The 23645-nt window shown below is 37.8% G+C and overlaps 3 protein-coding genes across 3 annotated transcripts; 2 read left to right on the top strand and 1 right to left on the bottom strand.

Moving 5' to 3' along the window:
* The first annotated feature begins 16 nt into the window (after positions 1–16).
* LOC135163236 (U1 small nuclear ribonucleoprotein 70 kDa) lies at positions 17–8053 on the top strand. The gene is made up of 7 exons (XM_064122489.1): positions 17–290; positions 1281–1463; positions 1551–1613; positions 1907–1988; positions 5939–6182; positions 6716–7071; positions 7431–8053. The coding sequence occupies exons 1-7, from the start codon at positions 147–149 to the stop codon at positions 7583–7585; spliced, it is 1227 nt and encodes a 408-aa protein (XP_063978559.1). The 5' UTR covers positions 17–146; the 3' UTR covers positions 7586–8053.
* A 437-nt stretch (positions 8054–8490) lies between these two features.
* LOC135164126 (staphylococcal nuclease domain-containing protein 1) lies at positions 8491–14151 on the top strand. The gene is made up of 6 exons (XM_064124208.1): positions 8491–8851; positions 10046–10304; positions 10722–12278; positions 12495–12979; positions 13127–13324; positions 13446–14151. The coding sequence occupies exons 1-6, from the start codon at positions 8795–8797 to the stop codon at positions 13545–13547; spliced, it is 2658 nt and encodes an 885-aa protein (XP_063980278.1). The 5' UTR covers positions 8491–8794; the 3' UTR covers positions 13548–14151.
* Positions 14152–15384: 1233 nt separating this feature from the next.
* Positions 15385–21241, bottom strand: LOC135164127 (sodium-coupled monocarboxylate transporter 1-like). Its single transcript, XM_064124210.1, has 6 exons — positions 20830–21241; positions 18632–18967; positions 18046–18271; positions 17300–17663; positions 16550–16952; positions 15385–16480 (listed from the first exon to the last, which is right to left on the bottom strand). The coding sequence occupies exons 2-6, from the start codon at positions 18953–18955 to the stop codon at positions 15941–15943; spliced, it is 1857 nt and encodes a 618-aa protein (XP_063980280.1). The 5' UTR covers positions 18956–18967; positions 20830–21241; the 3' UTR covers positions 15385–15940.
* Positions 21242–23645: the final 2404 nt, after the last annotated feature.

Raw genomic sequence — 23645 nt, 5'->3', positions numbered from 1 at the left:
TGTTTTTTTCTCAGTGGCGAAAAAAACAGTCACACAGTCACACGTAGGAGTGGACCTCCCTGGGACCGCATTGTTTAATTATCCAGAAGTGTTATTTTATCGGGGGGAGATTATTAATAAATGGAAGTGAAAGCTGAGTGTTGATAATGACGCAGTTTTTGCCACCGAATTTGTTGGCTCTGTTTGCACCGAGGGATCCAATACCGTATCTACCACCAGTCAGCAAACTACCGCATGAAAAGAAGAATGGCGGATACCTTGGCGTCGGAGCATTCCTCAAGTATTTCGAGGTAATTTATTTTCTTTATATTATTGCTGAGAGGTTATGGGGAATGAATTAATTCACGGGGATGTTTCCTCCGCCTTTCCGGCGGCAGATTTTTTTTTTGTGCTATGGAATTTTTTCTTTTATTGAGGGTGGCATGTTCATTTTTCGGTTACACAGCCCTTTACATTCTGTTTTGTAATGTGGCCTGTAATTAATAATCATAAAAATCAATTTATTTGTCCCGAGTAGTGAATATTTTGGAGATTTACAACGGGGGACACATAATTAATGTTTGTAGAGTTCAATTGATATTAATTGAGGATAAACTGAATTGTTAATTAGTACGTGTAATTGTTGATAGTCCAGGCAATATATTCTGTGCGTTCCTGAATATTTCAACAATTTTGAACCGATAAAAAAAATTGTATTGACTTTTTTTGAGAGTTGCAAGATGAAAATTCATTATTAACAAAGTCTGCATCAATTAACGATCTTCAAGAACTATTGCAAGCAGTTCAGATAGGATTATGAACTAAAATCCTCATTATTAGGCTCAAGTCTATAGAAAAATTAAAACTTATTAGATTTTAATTGGAAGCCAGGTTAATGAAAAATAGATGATTTAAGTAATAGCAGTTTTATTTTATGGTTATGTGTTCACACTTCGAGAGCAGTCGACGAACTGACAAACAATCTTGACATCTCAAAAACCAACGCATCGTCATCATGGTTTCTTTCTTTCCATGAAGAAAGATTTCTTTATATTATTTAATAAAAATAAATTGGAGTTTTCGTCGTAAGACCACACGGACGGCCTCTCCAGGAACAATGACCTCATAGTATTAATATAAACTTATATAGGTCTGTAATGTGATCGTATTGTTTTTGCTCTTTTCAATAAAACTTGACAGGAATGTAGTGCAATTAAAAACTTTCGTGTAATTTTTTGGGATTAAATCATTCAATGATGAGATCTTTGAGTCTTCTATAACAATGAACTTCATTTTGCCAGGATCCTAAGGACACACCTCCTCCAGTTCGCGTCGAGACTCGAGAGGAAAGACTAGAGAGACGGAGACGTGAGCGCGCTGAGCAGGTTGCCTATAAATTGGAGCAGGAAATTGCAGTTTGGGATCCCGCTGGAATACCAAATGTTACTGCTGATCCCTTCAAAACTCTGTTCATTGCTCGAATCGTGAGTTCTTTTCCATTTTACTTTTTTTCTAATTTTAATTATTAATTTCAGAAAATTGAAGGCTTATTTTGTCCATTTATTTTTTAGAATTATGATACATCAGAATCAAAACTGAGGAGGGAATTCGAGGTTTATGGACCAGTGAAGAAGGTAATAACAGCTAGTGAATTATTCAAAACTCTAGAATATTATCAAGGTCTTTTTTCATTTTTTAATGTGAAAGATAATTTAAAACAACTCAATTACTTCGTTGATTAATTCAGTACCCAATATTTTCTATTGATAATCTTTCATTGTGAGACATTTTTAACGCCAAAATCTTGATTATGGCATTTTCTATTTACAATGTCCCATTTTATTTACAAAACATCATTCTGATTGTATAGGAAAAAAATTTAGTAAAAAAATGTATTAACCAAAAATATTTTCTAAATTAATTGCAGATCGTTGTAATTCATAATACGATTAATGGAAAGCCAAGGGGGTACGCATTCATTGAGTATGAGCACGAAAGGGACATGCACTGTAAGTAAATAATCGTCGAAAGACTCCCAAACCGAAAAGAAAGAAGACAAGTCCCCAAAAAAAAATCGCACCCAAAGAAGCATCGGGTTGGCCCTTGAGTTTGGTGCTCTCGTTAAATAGCGTCACTTTCAGCTAGTAATTTTGGTGAGGGCGGGGGTCCAATTCTAGTGATTTAACCGGCTAAAGGTCACGGTCATACCCACCACCCAATGCAGGCGATAAAACCCCAATTGGTGATAATATAGACACCCAGTGACAATTGAACACATGCTGACAATTGCTATTGACATAGAGCAACAGTGATAATTTAATAACAACCAAAAAGGGACAATTATTGGCTGTCTTGATTAATACAGTTTTTATCTTGTTCTTGGTACAGCGTGGTGGCCGCTGCCGGCAACTAGTGCCGTTCACTATTCCATGCAAAATCCCTGAACCTGCCTGAATATGATAGGTTTGTATGTGTGGTAAGATCCAACATACAACAAAAAAGAAAAAAACCTTTGCTAGAGTCTTTTTACCCTTGTCTTGAGAAGAATCCAGCTGGCAGATTATCCAATTATTTTGCCAATTTGAGGTTGAATGAGATTAGATGGGGAAATTGGTAGAGACTGGGGAATTAATCTATCGAGAGTCGTCTCTGAGTTTCAGTAATAGAAAACTTTCTTTCAGAAATTTTTATTATATATTATTTTACAATTGAGGTTGTCCTTGGACAGGTTGGCTTAATTGACAGAAATTCATTGATAATTGTTGTGAAATTTGTTGATCATGCAGATTGCTATTCCTTGAGACCTTCATTTATTAGATTTCGAATTAAATAAATTCGTAATTTTTTTATTCTGAGATTGATAATTTCTTTTAATCAATTGTGAAGATAAAGTCGTATTAAGAATTTAATTAAAAATTGAGTTCAGTAACGGTTTTTGTTGAAAATCAAAATAATGAAGTTTTTACTCAAATAATTTTTTTTTCTTGCGAGTTGTCTAAAAAATTGTTGAAAAACTACTACTAAAATTCCGAGATAATTCTGGGTGATTTTTCCTCTCCTTCGAGTGGAGTATAAAACTGGCAGAACGAACCGAGTCAATGTTCCGCCTCTCAATTATTTTTGTACCAGATCTACAGGAAAAATGCCAAAAGCTACTAAAAAAATTCTGGTATTTTTTTGTAGAGTTCCTTGTTCATGAAATAATTGTTGAAATGTGGAAAAGTTTCTTAACGACTTGCAACGAAAGATTTTGACCTTTTCCCATGTATAAAATGATCTCGATATAAAGCGTGATTTCAGACACAAAACTTCCAGAAGTTTATGCTGAAATTATTTCTTGAGATAAATCTACATATGAATTTGTTAAAATTTCTTTCTCACGGCTTTATCACTTCACTCCACGTGTCTTTGAGAACGTAGGATTGCCCCAATTAATTGACGAGAATCATTAATTAGCATTCTACATTGAAATTGATTGGTGGGCTTCGAGTTGTCGTTAAAATTCAACGGTTTAAGGTTCAGGGACTCGACCAATGGAAACACTTCTTCATCTTCTCCTAAATATCTCAACAATTTTCTCGACCTTTGGAAAAGGGATCAGGCGATTTGTGGGAGGTTTATTCATTGCTGCCAAGTTAATCCTGAATTATCTGCCAACTTCTATTCGATAAACAAAAGGCCTGAGTTCATATTAATCGCGAAATCATCGCAATGAGAGACTCTTTGTCCCTCGTATCCCCGATTACCCGAAAATGATCTCTGGATAGTGATATTATCCCCTATCACTCCCATCGTTGCACACAAGTCCTCGAACACATCAATTTCGATATAGAATACTAATTTATTCTGCGCCAGAGCCCTTCTCCGGGTCGTGCCCCCTCGGGAACTCAATTAAATATTGATTAGCCTTCACTGAATGAATCTTGATCACCAGAGTTCAACTATCCGAGTGACTGATATGACGAGAAAATGTGATTAACTTCCTCCCAATTCCCTAAACGAGCGATTTTTTCGTTAAGACTCGAGTGTATCATCTGTCGAATGTTATCTTGATTGATCTTTATTATTTATTTTGATGATATAAAATATTTTTCAATTGTTTCAATTCGTGAAATGTCTCTTAGATAAATAATCATTATAAAAATGTGTACTACTGGTAATTATTCCATTGATTAAAAAGAACAATTATTGATATTATTAGTTCAATAGAAATTTGAAGTCTTGTCAGCCTCTTAGTCATCGAATTCTCATCCAAACTCAGTTTTTACATGAAAAATTAAAAAATTAGAAAAAGTTTCAGGGGAGAGTGAGATCGCTGGAGTCAAATTCAACGATTTTTATTCATTTTGAAGGTCAGTTTTAGACTTCGAAATGTATTATTTTCTTCCACTCTCCCCAAGTTAATAAATAAATTATAACAAAATTAATGAAATCCTAATTTCGATTAATATCGACGAATAGTCTCTATAATATTCATATGTTTGGAGGCAAATGATTAAATTTCATCCATGCCTTAGTAAGCAATTAAAATATGCACTTTTAGACATTTTTGGACAATAAAATCGCAGGGAAAAACAACAATAGAGATAACGTTCGAAAGATGGTACACTCTTGTCCTAATTCAACTAGAGCCAGGTAACATGTACAATCAGTGATATAAATAACTTCATATAATGATAAAAATCGTAATGAATGCGCACGGTTGGTCTCTGTAAGTAACTAAAAAAAACGAATGATAAAAAAAAGCGCACCAGGTAATTGACTCTTTGGAGATTGAAACGAACCGATGACTGGGGAGACTTGCCAAATGAATAGCGTACGCGCTGGTCTGCCTTCCTCGCGTGTCACTTGCACAAGTATTCAATTATCACATTTAATAAGAAAAGTTAAAATAAATTAAAGTTTATGAAAACATTTAAATATTTGTGTTAACTTCCGTACGTAAGTAGCCGCGGTAGGTATTTTTTGTATGATATAATTTTTTTTTCATCTACATCCTCTTATTTACTCCAAGTACATACCTAGAGGCTGGTATGAGGTAATGGGACTTTCAGGGGAAAGTCTCGGTGATGTGATTTATTTAATTTGCTGATTATGGCTTGGGATGCCATCGGGTCATTATCATTTGGGTAAGACCATCGGGACACTCATGGTGTTGAGAGGAATAAGAATTTTGGCGTTCCTCAAGGTAAAGACGGTGATGACTTGAGTTATCCCAGCGACACTGAGGTTACGGGGAGTCATTCTGGGGGTGGGGTGGTGGATCGGTAATCGAGGGATCGATTTTCACTGGTCAGGTTGATATCAGGTGTTTGAGGGAGAGAGGAATAGGATTTTTTTTTATCAATAGTGGTCATAAACAAAATTTAAAAAGTTGAGAAAACCAAAAATTATTTCAATTTTCAGTTGGGTGTGAATATTGAGAGGAATTTGGAATTTTTTTTTTGTGAAATAGTGAAACAAAAAAATTATTTATCTCTCCTTCAAGTTTTTGCAATTAAAAAAGTGAGTAATTAATTTAATTTTGAAAAAATATCTAAACCAATTCCTTGCGATCTGTCACTCTACCACTGGGATACTTCTCATACAGAGAATATTGTTAATTTATGAATAATTTTGTAACTGAAGTTCTGTCAAAAAAAAATCTGAAATCTCGTTCTAGATGAACAAAAAATATTATTTCGTAAAAGATCTCAGATATTCAGTAATAAATAACCTTCTCTTGCAAAATTGTCATTAATAATAAATATATATTCTCAACAAGCGCCCGTTGACCTCTGAAACGTCCAGCACTTTGATTATCATTTTATTTTTCAGAAAAGTCTCGATTAAAATTATTACCTTGCATCTGACAACAAAACTAGATAATTTTTTTTAGTGATTAATACCGATAAATCCTGATTAGGTGATTATGAAAAATCTAATAGATGGAACTATATATTTCCATTGGTAATTTTAGCTGCGTATAAGCATGCGGATGGTAAGAAAATAGATGGTCGCAGAGTATTGGTGGATGTGGAGCGTGCTAGGACTGTTAAAGGATGGCTACCGAGGAGACTCGGGGGTGGACTTGGGGGGACCAGAAGAGGTGGACCCGATGTGAATATCAAGCACTCTGGAAGGGAGGATAATGAAAGGGAGAGGGAGAGATATCGGTTGGAAAGGGAGAGAGAGGCGTCTGGACGAGGGATGGATAGAGAGCGGTGAGTGACAATTTGTTTACTTTTTATTTTAATTTTTATTTTCGTCTCTACGAATAGATTTATTTACTTTCATCCCTTCCTTATTTTGCTATGTACATATGGTTTATCATATAATGTACCAAATGTAACCGGGTAGATTGTAAATAGAGGGAAGGGCAGGAGTCAACGTAAAACAAAGAAAACATTTATAATATCCAAAAAATAAATTGAATTGATTGATTGATTCATTGATAGTTTATCGTACTATGTGAGAAAACCAGTGCACATTTTGATGAACAAAAGTTTGCCAGATGAACTAAACAAAATTTCAATGTCTGAATAATTTTTCAGTTAATTTTGCAAATCATTTCTGTTGAGATAAAGTTATTTCACTGTTTGATTCATTGAAATTTCGTTGTTTAAAAATTTTGTGTAATTATAATGTATAATTATCTCAATTTGATAATTGTTCTCCCCCTATGCTGTATATACAAAGTTTAAAATTTAATGTAAAGAGTGAAAAAACCATTAATGGAATTTATGAATTTTTAAAGTGATCGCGATCGAGTCGACAGAGAACGTCGAAGATCTCGTGAGAGAAAGCGACGGTCGCGCAGTAGATCGCGCGATCGTAAGCGTCGACGCAGTAGGGATCGAGCTCCCGAACCCGAAATCGAGGAGATTCAGAGGGAGGAGAGAACTAGGGATAGACGTGAGCGCGATAGGGACCGTGACAGGGATAGGGAGCGCAAGAGGAGGCGATCCAGGAGCAATGAGCGCAGCGATCGCGATCGCGAGAGGAAGAGGGATAAGCGGGATAGAGATCGCGAGCGCAGGGACAGGAAGGACAGGGAGAGGGTGCCCGATGAGGATACCAAGGAGATACGGATCAAGGAGGAGCCCATGGATGGTAATTTGTTTAAATTTATTTTTTGAAGGATGAAAATCACAGGAGAAAATATCTCGAAATAAAAACATGAGAAGAAATTTTTCCATTAATTTTGTAAATGAAATGAAATTATGTAAAAAAATTTGATTTGTTTTTGATTTGATTTACTGAAAATATGCTGTGGCTTAATCAAACAAGATTCAAAATTTTCACTGATACTTTAAATAACATAGTAATTAAAAATGTAATTAAAGCAAGTCAATGTTCAATGGATTTGTTTATATGAGAGAACTGAATGAACGAGTGAAATTTTTTTTTTTAACTTTGGAGCTACATTGAATGGTAAAACGAACATTAATAATTGTTTAAATAATTTTTAGATTATCCTGATTATGCAAATGCTTATCCACCTTCAACTCCCTACTTCGCACAAGTGAAATACGAAGACGACAGTGAAGTGGAGGAGAAGTACAGAATTCCTGAAGGGCGCAATGACCAGCCATCCTACAACTACGACTCAGTACCCGACTACTAATAAACGATTAATAAAAAATAAACCGTGATTTTCCAGTTAATTTGAATAATTCGAATGGAAGAAGAAGACACAAGAGAATTATTCGTGTTCGTAATTATCTAAGATTGGTGTGTTAAAAGCAATACCTTTTATTGAATTTTTGCCAGATTGAATAATGCAATAAGCCTTCGAGACATTCTCCCTTTTGTTTAATCCTGATTGTGATCTTTCAATTTATTTTTTCCAATGGAGACAGCAGTCGTGATCGAGACGTTAAGAAATTGAAGATGATTACTCACCCCCAATCAATTACGGAAATTTGGAAATCAGAGGTGGAAGGCCGTTGGCATTGGTTGGTTGATTAATCGATTTAAATTAAATGGTATTCAATCTGTACATATTATACCTTTGCAAACTTAGTTCATCTTACTTGACTGCTGTATGTATATTTATACATATAAAAATAAAGGAAATAAATTGGAGACGTGACCGAGAGTGTTTTGGATTTTCATTTTGAATTTTTCTTCACTCTAGACAAGAAGAAATTAGGAACATTTTCCATGAGACAATTTTATTTAATAATTATCTCATTTATCATGAATTTATTGGACCTTCCAAGGGCCACGACAGGAGATAAAAATCTTCAGAGGACGAGAAAAAAACTTCCCCAAAAAATACTCAAATTTTTCAATCCCAAAATAGACTAAACGTTGATGATTCTTCATTCCAAAAATAAATCAGATAAAATAAAAATCCCCATAAGACGGGAATAAGTCTTCAAATTTTTGAATTTCAAAATAAAGCGGAAGTGGGTGATCCCGGATTAAAATAAATGCAGATATAAAACCATTGCCAGAGGGCGTAAAGATCGACCGGTGAAGTGTCGCGTGTTGCCACATCAGCATCGTGGCAAAATGAAAGTATCAGTTGTGATACGTTTTGTAGATCGCGCTCGTGGACCCATCCACTGTAGTACGTGGTGATCGTGGAATAATATCCCCAGTCCCATATAACCCACCAGCTAGTGCTCCCTCAAACATGCCAACAAATTTCTGAATTACACATCAACAGTGGAGTGGTTTTTTACCGTCGAATATATCGTGTATTTTTATTTTCATCGTTAATTTTGGATTAATAGTACAACGGAGCAATTGACTCGTTGATTATCGAGTTGATTCTTTATCACTTTAATACAGAAAAGACACTTCGCAATCGTCACTGATATTCATCATGAGCACTCCTAACAGCACGCCGCATGTGGACACGAAAGTCGGTATCGTGAAATTGGTAAGTTATTTCAGAAATTCTTCCGTTATTTCATTTTGTTTTGGAAAAAAAATTTCATTCGACTGCCTGGGACCGTTTTTGGAGTATTTTCGTGGGCATTTGTGTTTATAAGGGCTCACCAGCTGGCATTCCAGCTCTGCACGAGACATATGTTCCCCATATCCGGGGAAATTTTACGTTTTTCTGAGTTATTATGTCACAGATGGGGTAATTCGATTTGTCGTCGAGACGGCGACGATTTGCAGGTAATTTTACGTGGCCGATGACGGCTTTCGTGGGACGCGCTGGGCCTTGGGTGCTCGGGGGGACTCGGGGGCAGTTGACCTGTTGTGTGATCATTGTTTTTTTTATTGAGGGCTGTTCAAGGGTTCTAGTATCTTCGGTTCGTCACATCGGCATCTCCTCGCCGGATTTTGTGAATGGAGCCGTCGGGGTATCATCGTAATGATGTTGATTAATTATTCATCGAGTTTTGTCGGTTAATGTTTGGGAAGAGGATTGTGCAATGTTTTGGACACATTTTTCATTTATTTTCAGGGAAATATTTATTTTATTGCAACTGTTAATATTGTCGGTTGTTAGTGTTCATCGTTTCACACATGAATTTATTTTTTATGGCTTTAAAAATTTCTATATTTGATTTTCATTCAGTTTAAAATTCAAGTTCCTCGTGTATTCTTCAAGGAAGTTTGTCAGAAAATATTTTGGAGAAAAGTATTGTCTTTGGGAATTGACAGTTTGTTTTTTTTTTGTCGCGGATGTTGTTAATATTTCTTCAGTAATTAATGCTTTGGATGAACAAATTTCTCCTTTTGATTCCTTTTAGTGCAGGTACAAGTATAAATAAATAGCATTCTTACAATTTTTTAAAGAAATGTCAATTGTCAAGAGAAAATGAGCAGTTAATTGATTGCGGAAAATAATGAGCAATTAATCAATGATTTTGGAAATATTTATTTTATTGTTCATGAAATGCCTGAAATTAATATGTGACATTTCTGACAGGGTTATCAAATGGTTATCTTTCCAAAAATTCTGTTCTCTTTTTTTATCAATTATTTGTGACTGTGAGATCAATAACATGCTTCCAAAAAAACCCCATCAGGCCACGGACTTTTGGCAGATATAAGCTTAATTTTAATAAGTTGTAAATAAATTTTATTAATGCTGACAACGTGGTTCCTCATGAAACAGATTGTCTCTGGTGATACCGTGACAATCAGGGACATTCCACGAGGGAGGCCCCCAAATGAGGTGACAATCTCCCTGTCGAACATCTCAGCTCCGAAATTAGGGAGACGAGGCGGTCCCAATTCTGATGAGGAGAAGGATAAACCATGGGCTTGGGAAGCCCGGGAATTCCTGAGGAAGAAGCTCATCGGACAGGAGGTGGTCTTCGCCGAGGAAAAGGCTGCCACCACGAAAAAGTACGGTTCTGTCTGGCTGGGAAAAGGTACATAATACAAATACAACGATTCAATATTTTTTTACCCAGTCACAGTGAGACTCATCAAAAATTTGCAAATTCTGAGCATTAATTCCTAAGTTTATACTATTTTGCCTGAATTAATGTCGATGAATAAGTTAAAATAAATTAAATTTATTAATTAAAATAATTAATTTAATAGCAATTATTACTTTAAATTAAATTCGTGAATAATTTTTGTTTTGTCGTAATTTTCTGATTTTTTAGAAGAAAGTTCAAGGTTATAGCTAATAGGATCATGTGCTACAGCAATACAATTAACATAAGTCAGACCTAATAAGGATTGTTTGGTAATGACTTGGCCGGAGAGCTACGGGACTGAAAAAATACATAGTTCGTTGAATCAAAAGTATATTCATCAAAAATCATTTTTTTCATGTGTAGACAAGAACACCGGTCAGAACGTGGCTGAACTTCTCGTGTCGGAGGGTCTGGCGACAGTGAAACGTGACTTGCGCAACCTCAACGACACGCAAAAGCGTCTGATTGAGCTAGAGGATGCTGCAAAATCCGCAGGCAAGGGTCTCCACTCAGGTGCCCCTTCCTCTGAGCATATTCGTGATGTCAAATGGACAATCGAGAATCCACGAGCTCTGGTGGACAAGTACAACGGCAAACGAGTTAAAGCGATAATCGAGCACGTGAGGGACGGCTCAACAGTGAAGGCCTTCCTCCTCCCTGACTTTTACCACGTCACCCTGATGCTCTCGGGTATTCGTTGTCCCCAGATAAAATCCGACGAGGAGGAGCCCTTCGCCAGGGAGGCCATTTTCTTCGTGGAGTGTCGAATCCTCCAGAGGGACGTTGAGGTTATCCTGGAGGCAGCCAACAACAACAACTTTGTGGGAACGATTCTTCATCCCAATGGGAACATTGCAGAGCTCCTCCTGAAAGAGGGATTTGCCAAGTGTATTGGCTGGACCATGAACATCACGAAGTCCTCGGTCGATAAGCTCTACATGGCGGAGAAGGCTGCCAAGGAGAAACGACTGCGTCTCTGGCGTGACTGGGTACCCACAGCACCTCAGAAGGAATACAACGCTGTTGTCGTTGAGATCACAAGTGCTGATTCTATGCTTGTGAAGAATCAAAATGGAGAAGTGAAAAAGGTCTTCCTGAGCAGTCTGAGACCACCCCAGCGCCCTAAAAAGGCAGGTGAGGAGAAGGACGCTCCCCGTTCCAAGGACTTCCGTCCACTGTATGACATTCCCTTCATGTACGAGGCACGAGAATTCCTCAGGAAGAAGCTGATACGAAAGCAGGTGAAGGTCATCGAGGACTACACCCAACCCGCCAAGGATCAGTACCCAGAGAAGATTTGCTGCACAATTCTGGTTGGAAAAGTCAACATCGCTGAAGCTATGGTGTCCAAGGGGCTGGCGACAGTTGTCAGGTACAAGCAGAATGACGATTCTAGGCCACAGCACTACAATGAACTCTTGGCTGCCGAGAGCAAAGCTGAAAAATCAGGGCACGGACTCCACGCCAAGAAGGACACTGCTCCCCAGAGGATAATTGATCTGTCTAATGATCCCTCCAAGGCCAAGTTCCACCTGTCAGCGTTGAAGAGGACCAGGGGAATCAAGGCTGTGGTGGAGTTCGTGACCAATGGCTCGAGGCTGAAGCTGTTCTTGCCGAAGGAACACTGTCTCATTACTTTCCTGCTGGCTGGGGTCAAAGCCCCCAGGAGGTCCAGGCCAAAGCAGGGAGGTGGTATCATTGAAGGGGAGAAATACGGGGAGGAGGCTTACAACTTCATGAAGGACCAGACCTTCCAGAAGGACGTGGAGATCATGGTGGAGAGCATGGAGAGCAAGGGCAGTGGATTCATTGGGTGGTTGTTTGTCGATGGAGTCAATGTCGCTGTCTCTCTCGTCGAGGAGGGACTTGCTGAGGTCTCCAGCTTTACGGAGAATGGAGAGTACCTGAAGCTTGTTAAGGGTAAATATTTGTTCATTTATTTATTTGTTTATTATTTAATTATAAAAAAAGATATTTAAGTCTATGATGAAGTGTCACAGGGACCGGTTACTGAGTTCGTTGGATTTAATCAATTGATCCTATTTTCTAACATGAACTTATATATCATGAGAGTAACAAAATACGTTGGATTAAATAAATGGAGTTTCGAAAATAAAAATGAAATAATGAATTTAGGAGCTGAGGAGCGCGCGAAGGCAAAGAAGCTCAACATCTGGAAAGATCGAGCCGAGGTTGAGGCAGACACGGAGAAGATCGAAGAGGAAAAAGAGGTGCCTGAGAGGAAGACTGAGGCCAAGGAAGTCGTGGTATCTGAAATCACCGATGAACTCCACTTTTACGCCCAATATGTGGACCAACGCAGTCAGGTCGAGGGTCTGCTGAGCAGGCTGCGTCAGGAGCTCGAGGACAATCCTCCACTTCCGGGGGCTTACAGTCCAAAGAGGGGGGAACTTGTTGCTGCTAAGTTCGGTGGTGATGACCAGTGGTACAGGGCCAAGGTCGAAAAGGTGGCTGGGACCAATATCAGCGTTTTTTATATTGATTATGGTAACCGGGAGGTGATTAATGTCACAAGAGTTGTACCACTACCTGCGGGATTCTCCGGAGAGAAGGCTTTCGCTCATGAGCATGTGCTGGCTTATGTCGAGGCACCCAAAGATGTAAGTTTTCTCAAAATGTTAATTTTTCATTTTTATCTTTGATATTTTTTTATTGTTCTTTGGTTCTTTGAAAATTGAAAAAAATAAAATAAAAAAAGAGAAACGAAAATAATTTTTTTTTCTCATCTTCGTATTTTTTTATCTCAGGCTGATGACCTCAAAGCTGCACTGGAGGCCCTACAAGACGATTTAGCAGATAAAACTCTGTTGCTCAATGTTGCATACAGAACTAACGGTCTTCCAGCTGCAACCCTGGCTGATCCAGTGTCTAATGAGGATCTCGTCAAAGCGATTGTTTCTGATGGATATCTCCACGTGACGAGCAGAAAGATCGCTAACAAAGTGGTGCGTAAAATCCTCGTTTCTCCGAATAAATTCCTGGAAATAAATTGAGATTTTTTGTATCACCCTCTCACCCAGAATATTTTCTTCCCCCATAATAACGCAGTTATATTATATCTTTCAGTATGATGAGTTCAAAACAGCCGAGAACGACGCAAAGAAGCATCACCGCAACATCTGGCAGTACGGCGATGTGACGACTGATCCATCCAAGGACTGGAAGTAAATAATCGTCGAGTGAAATTCCACCCACGACATGAACCCAAGAAAATATTAAATAAACGACGAATAAATTGAAGAGGAGAATCAACCGAGCATAATATAGGCGACAGAAGTGTATTAATCGAGAAACAATAATGATTCAGTAAAATGTATTTCGTTGCAAACAAGAAAAAGATAATTGGTGTACTGTTCAGGTGGTTGTGATCGATGTTTGGAGGACAAAAGAGAGTATGAAAGAGGAATGGAAAGTATAATAGAAGTGAAATATTAAATTGTACATATGATCATGTTTAATTGCCAGGGGATTGACTATATGGACTGGCATTTGACCCCTCCTCGATCACTCTGCCCAATAAGACTGCTGTCGTCTCACAACAGATTCATTAATTATTAATCATCATCAGTAGAAAGTCTGGATTACATTCTCAAGTCCTCATCCTACCAATCATTGTCTTTTTAACAGTTTAGTGGTTGAGTGAAAGTCCTGGACATCCTTACACGTGAAAATGCTTGAAGATTCCACCGCTGATGCAGCATTATTCATGTTTTTATTTTTTTTTTAAATCCCTTTTTTGTACACCGAAATATATAATCGATGATATTGTTAATCATTGTTCTATCCTTTCTGTCATCGGTCGTTATTTTTGTTGGATTCATTTCCACGATTCGTGGTAGGGAGTAGAGTCGTGGGGGGTCGAATACTGGCGTCATTGATGTGTACCCACGAATATGCCAAGTTTATCGATAAAACGTAAAAAATGATGTACAAATTCTGATTAATCATTGAAGCTCGAGGTACTCATTGTTTTGGGGATTTCTTCGACATTTTGGGGAATCAAATTATTGGTACATACAACTTAAGTGCTTATGATGAAATAAGTAGAAAGGACGAGTTGGAGGGATTTTTTTTTCGGTGTTTATGTGCTCAATGGTGAAGGATGGACAACTGGTAGTTCTGTGCAATAGAAATTTGCGAATTATATAGATTCTGATGTTTTTAAATTCCGCGTTTCCTTTGATATTCTCACTCTTTGTCATTGAATTAAAATCTTTGCAGTCGGGTCATGGGAAAGGCCTGATTGATGCTGAATTTTTGAAGGTATACTCAGAAAAAAATATACAATCGGGAACATTGATAAATAATAAAGGTGGTTCACCAGCATTTTTATGATAATTTACAAGTGTCGATTTAATGTCTAGAGGTAAGGAACTAGGTAATACGATATGAGAGCCATTTTTTCCAATTATTTCGACGTAATTTTCAACAATTATTTCACATACTAATAGAGCTGAGGCCGTTGTTAGGAGTAACGATTGTCCGGAAGTTCTGTTTACGTGTCTGTCTTGATTATCCCTCGATAGGAATTTATTTCATCTCGTGGAATTCAATGTGTCGTTCCCATGAAAATTATATTCTATTAAGATAGTGAGTAATTATAGTGTTCAGATAATTCTCATATTCTTGTAAGTAATTCTGTCCACGTGCTGAATCTAAAGCGAAATATCCTGATTTACAGGGTCCAGAGTTGGTATACTTATGTTATACACTGTTGAAAGAAATATCTCCACAAACTGAAACTTTAAAGTTGTGTTTATTTTCAATAAAATTCCTAAAACCCTCAGCACTGGTCATCATCACTAATTATTCTTCCTCGACAAAGTCCTCGAGAGACTTTCCCCCATGACAATTTATTTTTATCAATTCATTCCCATAATTATTATTACTTATCCATTAAACAACTACTGTGGCAATTTCTCCAGAAATTGAATTGTTTGAAGGACATTATTTAGGACAAGGAATTCCTCTGGATGAGAGGGAATAGGAAATTAATTACAGTCTCTTTTGAATATCTTCAGTTATTATTTCATCATCATCAATCGATCAAATGGATCAGTTGGAATACAAAATTATCTGCGTAAAACTAAAGTCATAAATATGTACAATTAATGGGACATAAGTACCCGGCCAAAATACTATGCCGTGTGCAATAACAATAGCTTATAAATTAAATTTACGTCGTTAGATATTTAACTACTGGCCGCAAATGTGAGCCTCGAACCCACTGAAACAACAACACTTAATCGATCTAGACAATACAATTGGTAGTACACATTAATGAACTAGATATCATATTCAACCTTTAGATCTTTTGATTATGTTCAGTCGTGAACTTCAGACCCTGAGGACAGTTCATCCCGCGTGCATGGAAAAATTCTATTGACGTGTGAGGGAGTGTGAGATACGAAAATTAGATGGAGAAAATTTGACGGCTTTTTTATAATTCCAAATGTCTTGAAAATCTAATTGACTGTCTTTTTATTTTCAAGAGAAACTTGATCGAAATTTATTGTTAAAACCGTCAACAGAATAATCTCCACACAAGACAAAATTTTCAATTAAAATTTTTCCTTTGGACTTTTACTAATGTCACTCGTGACTTTCTCATCTTCCATTTCTAATGCGTAATTTGTAATCCCAGCGATGTTGTTGGGCGATTTCTTCGGAGAGTCTCTCATCAGATACCTGATGGGTGGACTCAGCAGGTCGTAATCCAGATCAGCTGGATTTTGGGGACCCGTGATGAAGCTGACGATGGTCCCCACGAGGACTGTGACGATACAGCCGATGGCACTGTACCACAAGTAGCTGATCCTGTAGAGGGGGGAGACCTCGGGGATGACTGGGGCGTCCACTGGCAGGAGAGGTAATGTCTCGTTGAGGCAGAAGCAGGACTCGATGGACGTTATCTTGGTGGTTGCCTCGATTTCTCCATTGATAACGGCTACCTGAGCTCCCAGACAGATCCAGAGGACGAGGGCGAGGGCTGTCAGAGCTCCTGTGATTGTTCCCTTGGCATTCGACCAGGGAATGAACATTCCCAGGGTGAACATGCCCAATGTTATGCCTCCGACCATTCCGTTGAAGGATAGAGCAACCTGGGGGAATTAATGATGAGTGAATAACGATTAATGATAAATGATCAATAAATAGTGATTGATGATTACCTGGAGAACGCTACCGAGACGTTCGACGACGAAGACAAAAGCAAAGCTGAGAGCTCCGAAGAAGATGCTGATCCACCTGGCGTATGCAGCCCCCTTGCTCGCAGGCACTTGAAAGTGAAATAGCCCCTGGAGAATGTCTTCGCAGGTGAGAGCCGCCAGGGAGTTGAGAGCACTTGCAACAGTGCCGAGGGAAGCTGCAAAGATGCCAGCGACGAAGAGACCTGGCACACCGGGATACTCTCCCATGAAATTCATGACGTAAAGGGGGAGAAGTTGATCCATTCCTGAGATGTGGGACGCCCTCAGGGGATCGCACGTCTTGTGCGCGGTGAAGAGGACCATTCCGGTGAGAAAGTTGATGGTGTAGATGAGGATTAGACTCAGGGCGGAGACCCACAGGGCTCTGGACAATTAATAATTGATAATTAATAAATCAATCATAATAATTAAGAATAAATTAATAGTATTAGACCCCAGTTCTTCTATCTAATTATTATGAAACGTTGATTTGCATTCATATCTTCTTCGAATAATGGAAAATAAATAAAATGAAATAAATAAAACAAAAAGTTAAAAGTGAAATAAGTAGAATAATTGTTGGACATAAATTTGGTTCAATTTCCACAAAATAATATCTCAATAAACCGCTTGATAAATAAAGAAGAGTTATGGAAATTCAATTAAAGGAATTGTTCAAGTGGCGTCTGACCACTGCACGACTGAACCTACTTCGCGAATAATTTCACTTACGTTCTGACTTGCCCTATGGACTGTACACTCAGGTACTTCTGCACAGATGCCTGATTACTGCAGAACATCGTGGCCCAGTAGAAGGTCCCCCCGACCACGACACTCCAGAAACTGTGTCGAACAGTTGGATTGAAATCCATGATGAATAACTCAATCCTCTCAGTCTCCGCACTGTCCCTCCACACCGAGGATATACCGCCAGCCTTCATCATCCCCAGGGCGACGATCACAAACAACGAGAGCAGTAGTACCACTGCCTGGAAGGTGTCCGTCATGATCACTGCCTTCATGCCACCCTGGGATGCGTAAAAAATGCAGACTACGTAGACTAGAGATACGGCGACGTAAGTGTTGAGTCCAGTGACTGAAATAAATTGTAACAATAGGGGTTGAATCGCTTCTGAAGGGGTGAAATCTAGCGAATGGTGTGGTGAGTAATTATTTTGATTCTAGGGTAGAATTTTCTAGGAAATTCTTCAGGTTTTTCGATAGAAAATGTGTGCAGTTACGCAGAGAAAAAAATTATTGAAAGATTATGTGCAAATTATTGAGTAAGTATGTAATATTTAATAAAAATTATGGAACAGTTACGCACTTTTTCAGTGAACCTTTCCAAAAACGTTCCAGAAAAAGTATGAAACCTTCATAAAAAAATGTGTATTTGTTTCGTAATTTTGACTGAATACAGAACGGTCACGTAATTTTTTAATAATTTTTCTCTCAGTGTATGTAGTTTGCGGCCTTACCGTGACTCAGAGCTAACGCCGGTGCATAAACAGCCACCGAGGTATACAAAATCATTTGTAACATGTAGAGACCACTCGCCAGGAGTCTACAATGCCGGTGGAATCTCAAATTCAGGTACTCGTAACTCGATGTCAATCGCAATTTCATGTACACCGGGAGGTACAGACGCGATGTTATGGGGATTACCAGGATAAATGCGAAACATGTCATCCAGAATTGTGTGCCCTGAAGAACAAATCAGGAGGACTTGAACCATTAATCAGTCATTTTTACAGTCACTATTAAACATAGACTGAAATTAATTAACGAATTAATTTCACGAATTTCAGAAATTTCAGTTCTTGAATTTTTCTTTCGGCTCTCACGCATGAATTTCAATATTTTCTTTATTTATCTGTTCAGTTAATTATTTATTTATTTGATGATTGTTTGGGATATGTATTTTTATAGTGTAAAGGTACCCTCACATTTTAATTTCTGTTTAAAAATTAAAATGCGTACAATTATAACGTGTACGACTGTGGAATTGCCTGTAAATAATATCTGTAAATAAATTATTGACCGGTAAAAATAAACATTGTTTACCTGCGCATACATTTCAGCTGGATTCCCCAGCAACTCAATGGCAGTGATGAAGCTGGCAGCTAGAGACATCGCCATGGGTAGAGTCCCCATACTCGACCCTCCCAGCAGGAAATCCTGGCTCGTCTCCTGTTTTTTACTGCAAAATGCGTAGAAGGTGCCGATGAGGCACGACACCAGGAGCATCACTGCCAGAACCGAGTAATCGATCCACGAGAAGAAGTGGAGGAGGGCAGGATGCTCAGCCTTACACTCTTCCTCGGCCGTCCGCTGCTCCGCGGAGGACGTCGACAGCGCCAGGAAGAGGATTAGAAGTCGTGGCCTCATCTTCGAAGAAAGCTGAAAGAAATGAGTGAAATCAAATCTCAGGAAAATACTGGGAATTTCCAAGAAAATTCTGGGAAATTTCCAAGAAAAATCTGGGGAATTTCCAAAAAAAAATCTGGGGAATTTCCAAGAAAAATTCTGGAGAATTTTTAATGTGCCATGAGAAGTATTTTATTGAAAAAATCAGTAGAAATTCCATTGAAATTTTTTGCTATGAGTTTTAAATTTGATTCTCCATTCAATTTTTCTAGTTTCCACTAGAAAAATATTAAAAAATCCTCTCAAATATTTGCACAAAATAAATGTTATATCAGACTTGTCAAATGTTTAGTTAGAGTTGACAAAAAACGAGTAAACTCCAACATAAATTTCTCGAAATGTTTTAGCACATGTCACGAACAATTTTCGATGGCAACAATTCATGGGGAATTTCATTTTTGAGTTCTTTGGCTCGATATGACTCAAAAAACTCAAAATTTGAAGTCTAACAATGATAAGTCTCATTGAAAAGGAAAAAACTTTCACACACTTTATTTAAAATTTTCCCAACACGCGACCTCTACATGATTATCGAATCCTGATTGACGAATTGAAATCGAACGCTGGAGGATCACCAATCAGCCAGCATTGGTTAGATCGATTCCGGCTCAAACTGGATAGAAGTGGATACGGCCGGTTTATATATGTAACAGGATAGCCCCAGGAAGACCGCCAGGAATTGGAGACTCCATCCATCACGTTGGATGTCCCGAGGCCTCTGCCACCGCGTCATCGCGAGTAATTAATTTCCAAACGTAATAAAGCGTTAGCCAAACAGAGAGACCTCGAAGGGTCATTCAATTCAAAATTGGAATCCCCGATCATCAAAAAAAGTCCTTCACGAGAGTGTCCCGTCATTTCCTTGTATGCGGTAAAATATATTTATTTATCCGCCGGATAAATAAAATAATTTCTACCGGACATCACAAATCATCAGATGATTTTCGGAAACAATGACACGTTTTCCCTACTTCCCAGTAAATAATTACTGTCTAATAGAGTGGGGGGGAGGGGGCTATTATTCAATTCGCGCGATGTTATGAAAGAAAAAACATCCGCAGGTGCGATAAAAATCAGATTTTCGTTAATTATCCGCAATTCGTTAGGAGCTCGAAGTATTTGGATTTATCCAGCGACGGACACCGAGGGAAAAATTCTTGAAAAATTACGTGATTCTTCCGTAATCTGCAAGCTAAAACAATATTCCATAAAAATTACGGAATTCGCAGTTCGCTCATTAATTACGAAATCGACTGGAGAATTTTACCCGAAAAATTACGGACCTTTCAGGAAAAATTTCGTGGCAGTTCTGCAAAATTCCGGGTAACCGTAATTCGCTCCAAAATTACGGAAATGATACGTAATTTTTTTTGAATATGTCTCTCCGTCCAGTCAAAATAATATTCGGTAAAAATGACGGAACAATTACGCACTTTTTCAGTGAACTTTCAAGAAAAAGTCCAGAACGTTGAGTGAAAAAAAGATTAATTGTTCCCTAATTTATACTGATTACTGTTTTGACGGTCAGATTATGGAACAGACCCGTAATTTTTCAAGAATTTGTCTCTCCTTGAAGAGTCCGAGGAGAGATAATTAATTAAAATTCCCCGATCGTTCGGAAAAATACCCCGCAACAATCGAAATTCGGATGAATAAATAATTGTCAAAATGTCCTATTTTCAAAGGCAACAGACAAGTTTACAATAAATAAAATAAGTCATTGACAGATAGATAATTTTACTGGCGCAAAAAAATCTCCCCAATTGTTCAATATAAATAATTCAATAGTCAACTGAAAAACACCTGGAGAAGGTAATTAAATTCAGGCGGCTTACCTTAATTATCCGTCAGTCGCCAGGAAATCCTACGATTACTAATATTTATCAAACAATTAGCGGTTTTAACTAAATCGTTAATTATCGAATTTCACTAGTCGACGGAGGGCAACAAAAACGTGCGAAACTGGATCTGAATGATTTTGCTCGTCTTCCTGATGTAACGCATAAATGTAAATAAATAAAATAAGGCAGTGGACAATGAAAAGTCAGGAGTTCCACGTCCCCTTGACCTCTTCTCACTGCCGCTATTCCTTTCAATGAGAAAAAATCTGCTCCGATTGTTCGAGGGGATCGTCAGAGAAATAAAAAATGAAGAACTGGGTGAAGAATAATTCGAGACTCGTTTTGAAGGGATTGACGCTGTTGACTGGATTAAACTGGAGTTTTCTTTTAAGACTGATGATTTTAATTGTCATAGCGCCTTTATACGATGCCAGCCCCTACCACTCGAATTATTTTGCGGCGAGATTGTTTCCATCGTCGTCCATACTGGATACAATGACGAAAACATGGAGAGCTCTGGAGTGGATGATCAATGACGATTTTTAGGATTGAAGTTCCTGAAAAACAGAACCGATTGATTCATGATGATAACATCTGATGATTAATGCATGACGACTCCTCGTTGTCGTCATTTTATTCATTTTCTTCGACTTTTCGAATTGACATTTTTTATTTCCACGTTTTTACGATTTTTTCGAATTTTCATTGGATCTGCTGCGACGAAAAAAAAATGTTTTGGCAGTCACTCATTGAACCGCAGTTACGTTATTATTCACGTGGATTTTCCTGAATATTATGTAATTTCAGTCGCATTAATTCACGAGCTATTTTTTTTTTTTTTACTATTAATTCAGAAGGGAATCGGTAAACCGGTTTGAGTCGATCTAGCTCTTCGTTACGTTTTCGAGGAATATCTCCGAATCCGTGGGATTTGGAGAAATTTGTGTGAAAAGCTTTTTTGTAGAACTAATTGAGAGCTACAAAAAAGGTCATGAGGAACAATGGCCTATCTCCTTTGGGTTTCGAGATATCCAGTGAAAACTCATCGATGGATAATGAACTTAAACTGGTTCCTCGCTTCGGTACCGAATTGACGCGGTAATTTATTCATTGAGAAGGAATGACGTGAGAATGAATTAAAAATTCGGTTAATTTATTCGGATACTAACGCGGTGTTTTCAATGTTAAACAACTAATAGAATCCCTTTCATAGGAAAAATCGGTAGGTTTTTTGTTGCACAACTTTTTGAGTTCTTTTTCGTTAGAAAATGTTAGTAAATATTAACAACATCTTGCAACATCAAGTTTATTATTTTTGGACTATCGTTATTATTTTTTCACTAAAACAATCAATCAAGAGACTTGAAAAAATTGAGAGAAGAATTCACTAGGTTTTTCTATTTATTCTCTGTACACATAACGGATAGTTAAGATCGCAATCGTGGCACGTGTCGTTACAAAGAATTAATCGAACTGGAAACGTGGAAACTGGAGGAATAAGACTTATGGCGAATTATGAGTTGTGAAAAACGAAAAAAAGGGTTTGTCAGATTTAATGGGATTTCCGATGATACTCAGAATGTTTCTGTGATTGTAAAGCTCTCGGGCTTCAGCGCTGCGATTTTATCCTTCTGCCCCCCAAATAGTGCTATCCGCAATCAGATCTTCATGAGCTGAATGGGGTAGTGAAGAGGGGGGAAAGTGGTTGAATTGGAAAGCACCGGTTTTGGCAGATTGTTTATGGGCATTTTTGCGCCAATTAGGAGGTATAAACAACGAGAATCGGGTCAATGGAAGTGTTCGATCGCCAGTGTACTGCCAGGATCGGAGGAGAACGAATGCGAGGAAGAAGAAATTTTATTGAAAATTCGGTGCGTTGATTGGATAATTAAAATTCATATTTTTACACAATCATCCCGATTTTTTAATTAGGACAAAAACGCGGAATATTTATGCGGAAATGTTTCTAGAGAATAAGATAAAATTAATTATCCGCTGAAATCATCAGAAAAATTAAATAACAAATTTTCAAATGAGTTGTTATGGCATATTTATGATAAATTCTATTCTTAAAAATTTCTAGAGACAGAAAAATGATTATTGAACATTTTACGAAATGATAAAAAGCGTTTGCATTTATCTCAAGCAATTTATTCCCAAAAATCGAGTGGATGGTTTAGTAGAATTGTTATATAATTATTGGGAAGTCCATGAAAAAATCGCTAAAAATCGTTCATAGTAACAAAAAACATTTTTCTGTGAATTTTCCTTCATACGTCCAGTCTTGATGGATGAATAATTCCCATTACATAAATGGCAATTTCTATTGCACCGAAGATAATATTAATTTTCGAGGCGAAGGACAATTGCCAGTGATACTTGACACCCCCGGAGATCGGATCACAAACGATGATGGAATTCTTGAAATTAATTGATTGACATTGCGATGAGAAAGTCACCGGCTTTAAAAAATCGGAGAAGTCGCGCTTCCTGACGGCTCGCACGACACTTCGGTCCAATGCGAATAGTAAAAAAATTCTGAATAGAAAAAAAAAAACACATTTATTCTTGAGTCAACGGGAGTTTGGAGATGGATAACCATCAGTTAGCGTAAAAGAGAGGAATTAAAACTGGCTTGAGCTGGTCGATGTTGGCTCGGTCCAGATTTAAAGGCGCGTTACAAATGACTTGAGAATCCCAAACGTCTTCTTCGTCGCATACGACGGTTATACTAATTGCCTAATTTATGGGTTTAATTGGAACGATGGGTTTAGGAACAGCCTTTTCATTCCATTGATGATGTAATTGAC

The sequence above is a fragment of the Diachasmimorpha longicaudata genome, chromosome 6 (genome assembly GCF_034640455.1).
Source record: "Diachasmimorpha longicaudata isolate KC_UGA_2023 chromosome 6, iyDiaLong2, whole genome shotgun sequence".
NCBI classification, from domain to species: Eukaryota; Metazoa; Arthropoda; class Insecta; order Hymenoptera; family Braconidae; genus Diachasmimorpha; species Diachasmimorpha longicaudata.
The sequence above is the reverse complement of the archived record's forward strand: the minus strand, read 5'-3'. Positions and strand labels throughout refer to the sequence as shown.

What these genes read in the sequence shown, in the direction of transcription:
- LOC135163236 (XM_064122489.1), top strand. Translation starts at nt 147, where the DNA reads ATGACGCAGTTTTTGCCACCGAATTTGTTGGCTCTGTTTGCACCGAGG. An exon ending in CTCTGTTCATTGCTCGAATC is followed by an intron (nt 1,464 to 1,550) that starts GTGAGTTCTTTT and finishes TTTATTTTTTAG; the next exon opens with AATTATGATACATCAGAATC. An exon ending in CAAGGAGGAGCCCATGGATG is followed by an intron (nt 7,072 to 7,430) that starts GTAATTTGTTTA and finishes AATAATTTTTAG; the next exon opens with ATTATCCTGATTATGCAAAT.
- LOC135164127 (XM_064124210.1), bottom strand. Translation starts at nt 18,955, where the DNA reads ATGAGGCCACGACTTCTAATCCTCTTCCTGGCGCTGTCGACGTCCTCC. An exon ending in GGCGTTAGCTCTGAGTCACG is followed by an intron (nt 17,664 to 18,045) that starts GTAAGGCCGCAA and finishes AATTTATTTCAG; the next exon opens with TCACTGGACTCAACACTTAC. An exon ending in GTCTCGGTAGCGTTCTCCAG is followed by an intron (nt 16,481 to 16,549) that starts GTAATCATCAAT and finishes TAATTCCCCCAG; the next exon opens with GTTGCTCTATCCTTCAACGG.
- LOC135164126 (XM_064124208.1), top strand. Translation starts at nt 8,795, where the DNA reads ATGAGCACTCCTAACAGCACGCCGCATGTGGACACGAAAGTCGGTATC. An exon ending in TTCTGTCTGGCTGGGAAAAG is followed by an intron (nt 10,305 to 10,721) that starts GTACATAATACA and finishes TTTCATGTGTAG; the next exon opens with ACAAGAACACCGGTCAGAAC. An exon ending in ATGTCGAGGCACCCAAAGAT is followed by an intron (nt 12,980 to 13,126) that starts GTAAGTTTTCTC and finishes TTTTTATCTCAG; the next exon opens with GCTGATGACCTCAAAGCTGC.